This window comes from Achroia grisella, unplaced genomic scaffold (genome assembly GCF_030625045.1).
Source record: "Achroia grisella isolate CSIRO2021 unplaced genomic scaffold, CSIRO_AGI_Agris_v1 utg4116, whole genome shotgun sequence".
In the NCBI taxonomy this organism is placed as follows: domain Eukaryota; kingdom Metazoa; phylum Arthropoda; class Insecta; order Lepidoptera; family Pyralidae; genus Achroia; species Achroia grisella.
The window spans coordinates 995,339-1,010,656 of NW_026712845.1; the positions used below are offsets into that span (position 1 = coordinate 995,339).

The window sequence follows — 15,318 nt, forward strand, 5'->3', positions numbered from 1 at the left end:
GATGAAACATTTGAAAACAGTCGGCGGAAATACAAACTTTAAAAAGACGAAAGTTAATTAAAATACTAAATAAATCACCCTGTAGGTTGGTACCACTATGCAATATATCATTTAACGAACGACCAGATGTCGTTTTACAACTGGCATCTAAAACCACGCGCAATTTAGTGGTGACCTTATCCTCTCGTAGCACTCCGTGATGTGGAATGTAGTACGAGTACGAGGGTATAAGTGAATTGTCTTGATGCGATTTAACTGGACTTAAATAGCCCTTATCAATATATGCGCGAATTACTTCGTTATAAGAAAAACGAAAATGAGGTGACGCTTCCAACTTACGTTCTAGACATAAATAACGTCTATGTGCGGCAGCGAAAGAGTCGCCTAAGGAGAACACGTCCTCTCGAAACGGCAGGGATACGATATATCTACCACTATCATCACGAGTAGTGGTGGCGCGAAAATAATGTTCACACTCGAGATCATCTGCACTCTGAGCGGGCGGCGCGGATATCTCCTCCAATTCCCAAAAACTTTGGAAGAGAGTGTCCATACGATCATGAATCACGGAACAACATGACGTTGTATATGCGGTATTTAATAATGCGGAATTAGGCGATGCGGAATTAAAAGTGGGTACGGAACCCATGATTACAAACCCTAATACGGTTTGTATCGCAGGCGGAATATTACGATGCTTGCTATGCACAATACCCGGCAATAGCAAGTGCGGGAATATAGAACTACCTATAAGTACGTCTATATTACTAGGAATGGCAAACTCGCCGTCTGCCAGCGGTAGGTTTTTAATGTGTGAAAATGCGGCGGTATTGACAGGAACGGAAGGCAAACTGTCCGTAATACGGTCAACAACAAGCGCGGAAATATTAAAGCGAACATTAAAATTAAAACGAGAAAATATATTAAATTCTACTGAACCCTTAACGTTTTTTTGTGAGCCACCAATACCCTTTACCATCGTAGATGAATATTTTAATTCATTTAATAAACCTAAGCGGTCACAACATTCATCAGTAATAAAATTACTTTGGGACGCACTGTCCAATAAACATCGAACTAAGTGTTGTTTACCTAATGCGTCATACACAATAACGCGTGCAGTTGCTAGTAGCACAGTTTTGTTACTGAGCGCGCAAAGTGACAGACCACTCTGCTTGGCCACGGCCTCGCCACTGTGTGACGGGAGCGGGGGTGAGGCCATGCTACTACGGGGCGCGGGCGCATCGCGCGCGGGCAGCGAGCCCCGATCCGTAACAAAATGTAGCAAAGAATGATGGCGCTTTTGACATGCACGACACGAAGATTTTGATCTACAAACACCTGACTTATGCTTGGTACTTAAACAATTTACGCATGAATTGTTAGCTTTAATATGTTTATAACGATCGAGAGGTGACAATTTTTCGAATGCACTACATTTATAAAAATGATCATGCATATTACTATTACAAAGTGAACATTTTATAGGTGTTACACTTGAAACATAAGACTGCGGGTCCGGGTACTTAGCAGGCGGGCGGTATTTATTAGTAGGCGGGCGGTATTTATTTGACTCTGTACTGGTGGCGGGCGCGGGTTGTGTATTTTCATATATGCGGCATTGTGTTTTTATAAAATTAATAAATCCGTCAAAATCACGTGATTTTGTTATAGAAGAGTGTAATTCGAACGCGCGTAATGTTTCTGAATCGAATTTACGTTTTGCAATATATAATAAAATGAAATCAGATAATTGTTTTATACCTAAGCCCTTTAATGACATAGCGGCGGTGACATACTTATCTATAAATAATTGAAAACTTGCGGCGGAAGGCATTTTGCCTAATTTAAGATTTAAAATCTGGTCTAAGTAATTAGAACCGAGAACGTGAATCTTGATACTTATCAAGCAGAGACTTAAATATAATTTCATAGTTTTCGGCGCAGGGTGTAATACCTGCAAATACCGATTGTACTTTGGGTGATAACTTACCCAGTAAATAATACAGTTTTTCTGAGTTTGTAAGTGAGGAGTTGTCATGGACAGTAGATTTGTAACTAGCGTAAAATAAATTCCAATCTTGATAATTGCCGCTGAAGGAGACTAATTCCAGGGGGGAGCCTGGGCCTAGATACAGGTGCATCTATCCCACACGAATTCCCACCCGTGGGCGCAGAAGAAAGATCAGAAAATGTCTGTTTAATTGAACAAAACAAATCTTCAAATGAGTCATATACATGAAAATTAGGTACGGCAGAAGGATTCTCATCAAGCATCCTACTATTATATTCATCAAGTACATCTTGAAACTTATTACGAACGTCATCGATGGTTATACATGAACTAAGAAACATACGTCTTTTTCTTCCGATTCCGTAGCCGACTTCGACTTATCGTAAATACTTTGTATTCGTTGAAATAAAGCATTACGTTTAGCTTCTAACATAATAAGTTGACGACTAGGTGAAAAGGTAGGCGCATCTTTATCTTTACGTGACATATCTAATGATTTAACGCAATATAACTATAGGTAATTATACAGTGATCTGTCAATAGACAGCGTAAGCGGACAGTAACGAAAATAAAAATTATATGTAGGTATGTAGCGAGAACACGGTTAAGTGTTGCGTAGATTACTATATAAAATATAATGGAATGCGGGATATAGACATTTATATTTGTATATTATAGGTGTGCGGGATGTACAAGTATATTATGTATAATATAGTTATAGGATACAATTTTAAGACTATACTATAAATGCGGTGATATAAATATTTATTATCTAAAGAGATAATACAGAGGAATGCGGGATATCATATGGTATTCTATAGCGGTATATAATAAATATGTTTATAAATAATAAACTATTACACATATAGGTGCTTGGTTGCGGTATAATATAAAGAAATAACAAGGCAATCCTATATGGCTACGCGGGTATGTCTGAGAAACAAATAAGTAATATAAGACTAAATAAGCGGATTTTATATTATCAATTTTGAAAGCGGTTTCTTAATAATAATATTAAACGAAGGACCTTGCGAATAAATAGCAAAAGGGGTACGTTATTAAATATAACTCAATTTAAAAATAGCAAAATATCCGGTTCGCAACGGGCCAAAAAATGTTAAAGCGGTTCCCTAGGGATATGTATCCCGAGAGATATATTCCTTCGATAAGACTGTCGTCACAGATCACGGGCAAAGTAAGGAGTTACGAGCGTACCTGGCTTTCTGCTATGGCGTCTTGGTGCAGGAATCGATGATCGACGACGATGATGATCGATGAACTGATCACACACACAACACGCGCGGCGGAAATTAGTGTATATACACCTTGAATATTGCACACTATCTATATACACCTTGACAATTCAATAGTTTATTAAATCGTAGTGATTCAATTATTATAAAACGTAATTATGTGCGAGCGGCGTTTCTCAGACACGAGCGGGAAACGAAGAAGAAACGCCATCTTTCTTTCCATCGATGGCGCGGGCGTACTCGGCTCCTTTCGGCCCTAGATCGTGAGTATGTCTGTCCTTGTCTATTACACGAGATGTGCATTTAAACTAGTTGTGGCGCAAACACAGATTTTATTGAACTTCGATTGTCTACGAAAACAATGTATTTCTTAATTGCTTGGTTGAAACTAGGTCGAATATTTTAAAATTGTCACTGGTATCCCATTTAATTGTTATTTAACACAAAAATAATCTGTAACGTGATTTGTGAATTCACTGTCATGGAATCATCAATCTAGTCTGATAGTGGATGGAAAGAACGCCATTGGATCTTGGAAATAAATAATTCAACCCCACAAGTACCCCTTTGATTGGCCTCAAATCTTTGAAAAAAAATATTATGTAACCTAATAATCTTTACTAGGTTGATTAATATTTTTTGTTAGGCCACAATCAATATGCGGGTCTTAAAAGTATCTATATATATATAGTCTGGGAATTGAACTAGACAGGAAGCCTGTATCTCAGTAGATCAGACCTTATCCCTCGTTTGTGCTGTTATTATGTTCATAGTATCATAGAGTCAATGAATATAATACCTTCATTGACTTACACCTTCAGTGTTTGTAATATGACTACTACAAGCACTAGTATAGTTACATACCTTAGTGATAATAATTAAAGTACAAACAATTATAGGCATACAATGTTGTCGTCCAACCAGTTTGTCGACTCAGATTGCGAGCAAAAAAATGTTAGTATATCAGACATACTTTATCTGGTAGGTACAAATTATAGGGTACCGTAGATAATATTAAAACATTCTTTTATCCGTGGTAAAATGTAGTCTTTTATTTATACACTTTTCTGTACTAGATACAGTACAAAAGCATTCAATCAATTTAAATGAATTAGTACAAAAGACGGTCTTATCGCTATAGAAATCCAGATAACCTTTGAGTAGAGAAGGTAAAGACAAGAGAAAGACTAAAGTGTAGACAGCGAAAGTTACAACAGGGATAATATGTATCTAAATTTCGACGGCCTCGGTGACCTAACGGTTTAGCACACATTGTCGCGGGTTCGATTCCTCGCACGGCACATACATTTTTATTCATGAGTATGATCATTTGCATCGGTCTGGGTGTTTTCTATGCATAATATGTATGTACTTACGAAAAAAATATATATCTATGTATTTGTAACAATTATCTAGTACCTATAACACAAGCTTTATCTAGCTTAACTTGGGTCTAGATGATGCTGTGTTAATTGTCTTGAGATTATTATTATTAAATAAATAATTATAATAACCCAGGACAGCTCACACAGCGCCATCTAATCCCAAGACAAGCAGAGTTTGTGTTATGGGTTCACGACAACTGATACAAATATACTTTTTTGTAATACATATTATACATAGAAACACCCCGACGAAAACAAACAATCATATTTTTGAATACAAATGTAAGAACCTTGTGAAGAACCGAACTCGCGACCATCGGAAATAGACCGGTATGTTCGAACCACAGATGATAACAGATGCAAAGAGTGTTTTAGTACAATTTGTACCGCAAGGACCTTTTGCAACTCCAATTCGTAATATATATTCGTCTAATCGTTCGTATAAAATCACTATACTTTTAATTTCAATTGATTTATAATAATATACCATTGCAACTGCGTTGTATAAGAGTCCTGAAAATTTTACTATTGGTAAATTTTCAGGTTGCTAAATTGTTCCGTTTTGAAAGGACATACTTTTCTATAAACAACGACAATGCGAAAAGTTTTGATACCGAAAGTAGGTATTTTATCTCTTTATCTATATATATATATATATATATATATATATATATATATATATATATATATCTATTCTATTTCTAAAATTTAATAAGAAAAATTATGTTGTAATAAATTAATGAATCAACAACAAAACCATCATAAGGACAAAATCGCATCATAAGGGTTTCTGTTTACTCTTTTAGTACGGAACCTTAATAATAAATCAACCGTGAATGTTGTTGTATTTAAAATGGTCATCTACCGTGGTTGTAGGTATAAATTCCTCGCAAAAGTATAAAAATAAACAAATGGCTCTATTTAGAATATGACATTTTTTTATATAACTGTGAACAATACGCTAATGGTTTTGTTACGTTTTTTTATATATATTTATTTATTAACTACCTGTCTAAGTTGCCTTTTTTATGAGAGAAAAGATAGCCTACGTACTTTTCGTTATGTACAAGCTTTTTTCACGACAAAGACTCTTCAGTCTGTTCAGTCAGTTTCTTGTAGACTGATAGACGTACTTTCTCAATAATAATACCTATCAGCATGGATGAAATAAATTATACTAGTACTATTTTGGTACTGTCAAATAGTCCTGGTAAAATCTAAGATGTATGTGCTCTGTGCCCTACAGATTTTCTTTGTACGTAAGTCGATTTTTTTTCCCGGTTACACGAACTAAGTAAATCGGGATTTTTACATCCCGCTTTTATATATACTTATACGACAAAGAAATCATCAACTTGGAATCGTCGATAATGGAATATGGAAACCGATATATAAACAGCACCACTAAAATTTCATCACGAGACTTTTTTATTCTAATAATGTTAGCGTAGGGTGCGAGTGCGAATAGCGCTCCAAACCCGCGGAAGGATTTATGGACCGGCTGAAGGACAACTCTTGCCTAACTGATATGACATTAATCTGAGCGTACCACTAAAGCTTCGAACCTCGGCTCAGGCCATCGTAACTTCAATCCCCGTTTGAATGGACAGCAAATCAATCGGAGGAGATGTTCCCTGTTGTCATTGCTGTCTAAGATGTTACCTCCGTGTTTAGTAATTTTAATATCGCGTCCTTCTAATTGAAACACAGCTTACAAAGTAAATAACTAGTACGCAGATAATTTACAAGAATAAATGTTATCAAGAATAAAATGGGTATTTAAAGTCCAAAACAGCCTGGGTGGGTAAGTACAGTTTTACGCCCTTGGTTTCATACATTAACGTCAAAGGTTATCGTTTGGTCATAATTATTTACATTTCTAGTAGCCGTTATTAGCTGTGATTATGGATTATGATTAAATATATTATGATCATGCTGTTTGTATAATAATCAATTTAGTAACCTTACAACCGAAAATAGACAATATTTCGTCAAGGGCGAGTAGAACTCGCGCCCTTCATGTATGAAATCGTCTCCAAAATTAAAAAAAAACTTTTTACTGTGGCACTCGTGATCGTTAGACCCGTCCCCCAAACTTTGTCACAAATATGACTTTTTTGAGAGAGTTTCCCATTTAATTAAATCGGGAGTGAGTATGACATCACATATTTTGAAATGTGACGCTCTGACCACTTGTCATACAAAGTCACACGCGGTCGACTTCTTGCTCCTTTTAATATAAGACGTTGATTTATGGATGGTCCTTTATGATTGTATATGTAAATAAACGAATGTTTAATTGTCTTTACATCTAATTTTACGAGCATGTAAGGTGCAATAAAGAATTAATTTAATATACATAGCTTAGTATGTGAGTACAACTAGCACTTAACCGGTTTTATTAATAATGTAGATATACTTATCGGAGATTGATAAATAAGCTGACGGCCCACCTGGATGAAAAGTATTGAACGTCGCTTATAAATATATCATCTATATACATAAACAACACCAAGGACATCTACATATATATACATATATTTTAAATTAACTATGTAATATTGCACCCGCCTGCGGTTTATGCTGGTAGGGCAACAATGGAGGATGATAAGTTGAGGTAAGAGCTGTTGCATCCAGGTAAATTCACCAGTAATTTGGCACGATGATTTCCTAGCGGGACTGCGTGGAGTTCAATCTGACATGCTGCATTGCTAATATTGGTGTTATTAGTCCACATTACTATGTAATATTATCTTACCTGTGACATTACTAACAATTGCCTTCCTACCCTGCATTAATAAATTATTTGTAAGGATAATACATTGCTGGTTTATTGTAGAAGATGAGAATATCTATAGATAAGACCATAACGGCAAACACTGAGAAATGTAGAATATTTTTTTACGTTAATCGACTACTATGAATTTTAGTGTTGCTACCAATTTTATAAATATCGTCGTATCATAAGTACCTTATAAGTAAAAAAGCGCGGCATTTCTCGAAATGCTTTTTTAATCTACACTAATTTTATGTTTTGATTTACAGTTTTTATGAAATAAACGTTATTATTTTCGTTCTTAGATTGCAATTTATGGAATTCTTGAAAAAGAAAATAATAATCATGTTTATTTAAATTATCCGTATTCATATCTTTTAAAAAAATATCGGACAGAGGTCTATTTAAAATATATACAGATCACACTTGGCCGTTTTGCGGAAAAAATAGAATTTTATGCTGTCATAATGATAGTAAATATGTTGTGTTGTATACTAGCAACATGTTTTTAATTAAATTAAAACGTCTGTGGCGCCGCGTCTATACGAATGTTGTGGCGCGAACTAACTCTACACGTGTTCTTGTGAGTCATCCGACTTTGCAAAAATATAATAAATGTGTTCATTATTAGCATAACATTATTTTGGTATCTAGACTTTCAAAGAAAATATCATTAAATTTAGATATTCGGGTAAATGTGGATTAAAAATGGACTTATTTTGAAATCTACCACGAAATTATTAGATAACGATGCCAAATAATCAATATTAGGTATGATGATTATAGCATAGCAAATAATGAATATTCAAAGATTTACCTGTGGCATATTGCTCTTAATATTAAAGTGCCTTGGCATCAGAATAAATAATTTACCTATTTATTATGACCGTGGCGTATTTGATATTGACACCCGGAATCATAAAGGTCCTTGAGACATAATTATTTTTTTATGATAACGAATACAACATTATAAGTCAATGACGGTTTTATTTCTAAATCTACGAACTTTAAGGGTTTTTTTATTATTCGAACTGAAACGCAGTTAGCTACAAATAGATAATAAGTGCAGACTAAAGTAAGTTGGCAAATTGACAAACACGCCCTGCAGCTCGGTGGGGCGACACATACGTAGGTTTGCATGTAACTGGACGAGAACGGCTGAAGGGCCCAGCGTGCCTTGAGCACATGTCCAGCAATGGGCTGATAATAATGAGAGTAAATTAATTCACTTTAGTATTTAAATAATATTTTATCATATTATGTGGATACACATATCACATTTTCGTAATATCCTGTCCATTTTTTAAACAATTACCTACCTATAAAATCATATATATATATATATATATATATATATATATATATATATATATATTGGAAATATGATGTTTCCATGGTCTGAAAAGTAATTCATATAATATAATAATAATTAAATACAGAGTTATCTAGACAAGTACCTACAGTTTTTTTTTATTGGTACTATAGGTATAGACAACTGATACAAATACACAAAATATATATTTTTTAAATATACCCCGACCAATACAAACAATCGTACTTATGAATTCAAATGTTCGTACCGTGCGAGGAATCGAACCCGCGACCATTGAGAATAAAGAGGTGTGCAAAATCGCTAAACCAACGAGGCCGTTAAATTTGACCTCTACTGACAGCATTTTTTATTAGTCTGTTTTCTTCTAGTGACCTACATACTTGATCTAAAGTTCTAAAAATATCTGCGTAATTATTTTAAAAGTATACAAGTATATAGAAATGTACTCCTGCAATAACTGTACTGATATTATTTTGTATTTTGATAGTAATTAATTTCTTTTATACAGTTTATGTATTATATAAATATAGAAATATGAACTTTGTCATATAGACAAATGTGAAGTAATATGAAGATATCTTGGTAGTATAAAATTATACAATAAATAATACGCACAAATTAATTTATGCGTATTATTTAATAATTATTATATATAACATATTTATATTAATTAGTAAGAGCATTTACATTGCACAAATATTGTACGCTTTAACTAGTATAGTTACAAGGGCATTATTGAAGTAAATCATTTAGATATATTGAGTACCTATTGTTTAATAGGTTTTGTAATCCTAGAGATCGGTTTAATGTAGAATGCAATCTCAAAACAATGTTTTCAGGCACTCATTGGTTGAAGTTTATTCTGAAGGATTTGTTCTACCATCCGGTTTGCAGTCCAGTTCCAAATTTTAAAACATAATATTGATATCCTCATTATCGGCTGTGTGTGTTAACAATATGTTACTGACAAATTAGTAAGTAATATATTATAATAATCTTTATTTTACTGCTCACAAGGAATCGCGTGACATAATATACCTACTTCATTTAATAACAATTTTATTCTGAAACGATTAGTGTAACAAAATCAAAATAAATAGAGAGACCATAATCCCACGAAAATGAATTAGTATTATTTTCAAAGTAAATAGAGATACCACGAAATAAAAAAATTGAATTAAATAGTGTTGTTCTCTATATTTTACGAACTTCTAGCACCTATAATTATTAAAAAAAGATGTTATCACCTGAGACAGATTTTTCGATACAAATAAAAATAAACATAAAATACTACGAGTTATATAAGGAGCTGCATTCAACATAAGTCAAGGTGATCGATATCTAAATTATATAATAATATATATCACGATCGATAATTAGTTTTTTTAGTCATAAAAATAACAAAGTATTTATTAATAATATTAGTCATCGTACGTATCATTTAACTTGTATTTATAATTACGATGGCGATAAAAGCAAATGCTTTTCATAACATTTTTGTATGTTTGTTTCATATAACACAGATAGATAGTTTTTTATATATGATTTTAGTATAATTTACATTTACTACCTTAACTATTCGTCACATTTTCTAATTACTACAATATTTTTCTTTGCAGCTCCGCTCCTATTGACCATAGCGTGATGTTGTATAGCCTATAGACTTCCTTGGATAAATGTGTTAAGGAACACGAATTTTGACAATTGGATCGGTCGTCTCCGGTACTACTGAGTTCTGGAGTATAGACCGAACATCCAAACTTACAAATTTTCCTCTATATAATATACAAGTAAAAATTTACCTTAGGTTCAATGTCAACAAGCATACCACATTCCTAACAAACAATGCGCACTATTTTAATTATATATTCTTGGTTTTTCTTGCAAATTAAATAATGTACCGACAAACAAAACATACTTTTTTGTATAAGTAAATAGATTACCAGATAGGTAATCTTATCCATTGTTTGCTCATCAACATACCTAAATCCGGAAAATTCGCGGACGGACAGAAAAATGTACAGATTAGATATATTAACATAATTATCAGAAATATTGTTCCGTCAAGTAATTTTTAGGGGTCCCTACCAGAATAAAACGAAAAGGTCAGTTCTGTGTGTTCACACAATCTTTTCTTTTATGTTATTGAGAAAAAACTTACTAATATTATACACGAGAAAGTTTGTGTGCGGATGGATGTTTGTTACTCATTCATGTAAAAATCACCGAATAGATTTTAATGAAACTTTGCTATAATATAGCTTATACATCAGAATAAAATATAGGCTATAAATTTCGCGTGGGTGAAACCGCGGGTACATCATTATAATTATAAATAAATTTAATTATGATTATTAATAAGAATTAGGTATTCAAATTTGTGTAAAACCTAAAACGTATAATCAATTCTTTATATTTAATCAATTACTGTTAGGTAATTCGCTGTAATGTGGTGTATATTACAGATTACCTAACAAAAATTGATTACCTTAAAAGAATTGCTTGCGTTGCATTGTTTGTATTGCAATAAATAAAATTTTATACCTATATTGTACACAATATACCTGTGTATTTACAAGTTATATTACGACTTGTTTGTCGATATATTTCATTGATTTATTAATATTGTCTGCCATCAAATCAGGATTTTTCAAAATTGCATACCTTTTATATTAGAGATAAAAGATTGCCTATGTCCATCCCCGTAATACATGTATTTTCATAGATCTATTTTCATGCCATATATCAATAAGATCCATTCAGCCGTTTAGTAGGTAAAAGGTAACCAGTTGACAAACGTACACACAAATTTATAATATTAGTGTGGTGGGGGAAGGGGGTTGTTGAGTGATGTGGACTGATGAGTCCAATGCTAGCAATGTGTTATGTCAGGTTGACTTCCACGCGGTTCCCTCTGGAAATCATCCTATTAGATTTTCTGGTGAATTTGGCCTAACTGACTTCATATTGATCTTAACATCCTCCACTGGTGACCTGCTAGCGTAAACCGTTAGCGCAGTCGGGTGCACCATTATCATCTATAAAAAATTCCCCATGGGTCCAAATTCTCTTAATTACTGTAGTCTTATAACTGACCTTATGGGACAATAATCCTTAGTATCAGGAAAAGGCAATGGCGTTCTCGCATATGCGTATACGGATAGCACCATACTTTCAAATCCATACTTCATCAATGAGAAAATTCTGGTGAATTTGTTACGATGACCTAACTGATCTGATCTCATGTTCATCTTATCATCCTCCACTGGTGTCCAGCCCCTCCAGCAAAACCGTTAGTGCAAGTGCACATGCACCGCTTGCATTAACGGTTTACGCTGGCGGGCTATTCCGTTATTTATTTATTTAAACCTTCAACAGTGTATAGTCCTAACTCACAAGCTAACATAAGCCGTATACCAGGAGTCAGTTCCTTCCCAAAATAAGGATATACATTAACAACACAGAATCAGGAATATACTGGCAATTACACACTGTGTTAAGGAATTCTGTCTTCTGAATGCACTCCACGACTCAAATCATTAGTTGTTAACGAACAACTTGTTAAGATCATTAACTGATACAATTATCGAGACAATGATCGTCAATTTAACAATCGATTACAATTAATATAATACACATGGCGCGAATCTCGTAATTACCTGAAGGTCAAGGTACTGAATTCGTCCTTTTTTTTGCACGAGATTCTGGTAAAACAGAACGGTAAAATCGACGAGCGCCGTCTGGTGTTAGGGATGTATCGATACTAGGTATCGGTACCGTAATTAAGTATTTAAGTAGTATTAAAATCATCTTTCGATAATACATGAGTACATTTCGATGAGTACACCGAAAGTATCGATAACTTACTCATATCTATGCCTTTTGAACTGCTTTATAGGAATATAAAAAGAATTAAACGGTATCCAATTATCCTGTCATTTTGCATTTTGAATGACCTCTGTCTACGTAATTGGGTATTGAGTCCTATCATTATTAACTTTCGTGTTCTTAATAAATTATTGATATAAAGAAGCCGCTCTGAACACAAATAATTTTATGGTAAATAAAGATTACCTCTCTCGACATATCAACTAGGTTACAGTAGCCGTGGTCTCGATATATCTGTTAAGACCCGGTTAACTATATTTTCAATGACTTTTTAGGTAGTAGTACAAAAAATAAACACAAGGTTTATTTTTTTATTCCGAAATAATGAAGTTTCTTTTTACTTAATATTCTTAGTATCGCAATATGGATTTGAAGTCAAAAATACTTGGAACGTCAGTATCGAGTATTTTTTTGTATTAACATCCCTATCCTTGTATTCAACCGGTTCCTTCGGATGACATCAGGTTTATTAGCTACAATGTTCCTGTCGGCTTATCATTATCATTGACTGTGAATTACGGAATGTTGTTTTGATTACTAAAAGTAAATTTGTTATGTATAAAAAAGTCTGTAGTAAAAAAACTTGTATGTGGGTGGAACCGGCGCGGTGTCTCTATCTCGATGTGCTGATTCGTCTCTTTCATAGCGTTATAATTCAGCAAGTATTGTATGTATGCACTTAATATATATATATATATATATTTATTTATCCTTATAAATATTATTAATTATAAACATATATGTATATATAGTATTTTGCGACAAAACATCCTCATTTTAGTTCTTTTTATCTTCTATACATGACAATGTATGGACATACGAAATTTATATTTTAATTACAATTATCATACATATAGGTTAGTATATATATATATATATCGGGAGATAGGTAATCTTATCAAAGTCCTGCTATGCATCAAATAAAAACAAAATCTGGAAAAATTTTCAAACAGATAAAATAGATGAATAGATTAGATAAATTTTAATGTTCAAGGATACATTCAGAATTATGTTACAACAACTACAACTACAATTACAGAGTTAATTCTGTGTTTTTAGGGTTTCAATACGTAATCTTAAGAACAAAAAAATTGTTATTAGAAAGCACGTACGAACGTTAATCTATCAGGGTTCTATTATTACAGCAATTAACAAATGGTGTTGTTATAAATTTGGAAAGGTTTTATGCATTGTTTACAGCCTTTGTCCAAAACGCTAAATAAAATTTAAAACAAATAAAGAATCTTGAAAACAATTTTACAAACATGTTTTGAACACATAACTGTACTCTACGTCGGCAAGGAAAAAAATATTAATACAGAGATCTTGGCTTGCAGAAATAACTAAAATGTCCGTCATTATTATATTTTTTGTATAAATAACTTCATTTTTTTATTGGGGTGTTTGGGCTATTGTCATGTGCTTAGACCTGTAGCAATGCTAACTATATAGATCTATTATGCTCGCCCTTTTTCAGAGTTCGCTACCTAAACCCGTTCATTAAGATTATTATCTATCACCGATGGAAAGAACTCAAAATGAACACAAACTCTATGTCATAGTTTTATTCAAGAGTATCTATATTGTTAGATTTTGTAGACCTGTTTAATTATCATTTTGATTTTCTACAATACCCTGCTCGAAAATATTATAAAAATTGCTGTGTCACTAAACTTCGACAAATGTACCAGATTTGAGGAGTTCAAAAATAAATTATAAACATTTTAGGCCTTTTCCTATATTTATCAGTATATGTTTCTAATATATAGAAAGTATGTGTTTAGTAATTTTGTTTTGTTATGGATTTTAGGGACAATATTAATTTTTTTGAATGGAATATAACTTACACGAGTAAACAATATGCGTAATATACCTACTAAACACGGGTTCTTATAAAGAGGCATGTGCATTATTGCGCATATAAAAAAAACTACTGCACATTATATCAAACTTGATCATGCAGGAAATCTATTCAAGGAATATAATAATAAAATGGAAAAATATACCGACTTACTTTTAGACATCATCCCTTGAGACACTTTCAGAGTAATGTTGAACTCTATATCTGCTGGGGTATGCGAAAGATTTGGCATGGTCACCTGCAGCGTCCTGCATTGATTATCAGACTCTTTCATCTTCCTTCTTACACCCTGCAGTGTTTTCAGTACACTAGTCATTTTAATTGATAACTATTAACACAAAAGTTTTTACTAAAACACTATGTATAATATTTATTTAAAATATCGTTTTGTTCGCAGAATTATATTGCCGCGATAACGTTTTGTATAGAGTAAGGTACGTGAAACGCGAGCGCGTTCAGTGGCTACCATTTAAAGACTGCAAGTTCTTTCATGCTTAGTTTCATAGTCGTGTGGAATTTGATTATACACTAACAATGACCTGCAATATCAATAATATTATGTGTGGCTCTTAACAACCTTAATTAGGTATTAAATAACATAAAAGCATTTAAACTACATGTACATATTTGTTTATGCTGAAGGACGTTTGAAAATAAATAGCCCAATTTAGTTATTGGCATTGTATGTACTTAAGGACTTGTGATAAGAAAAACCGGTTATGCACGAGTTGGGGCTAGTTAAAGATGATATACTGAGGGTTCCTTACTTAAAATACTGAGTAAATAAATTTCTTTGTCTTTGGATATT

General features: G+C 33.1%; 1 protein-coding gene across 1 annotated transcript in view; it reads right to left on the reverse strand.

The window, feature by feature from the left end:
* The window catches only part of LOC131844665 (ATP-binding cassette sub-family G member 4-like), a 52,038-nt gene extending 37,216 nt beyond the window's left edge, over nucleotides 1-14,822 (reverse strand). Inside the window, exon 1 of the mRNA XM_059193601.1 lies at nucleotides 14,664-14,822. Coding sequence (XP_059049584.1) covers nucleotides 14,664-14,784 — 121 coding nt within the window. The 5' untranslated portion in view covers nucleotides 14,785-14,822. The remainder of the gene's footprint in view (nucleotides 1-14,663) is intronic.
* Between the last annotated feature and the right edge of the window lie 496 nt (nucleotides 14,823-15,318).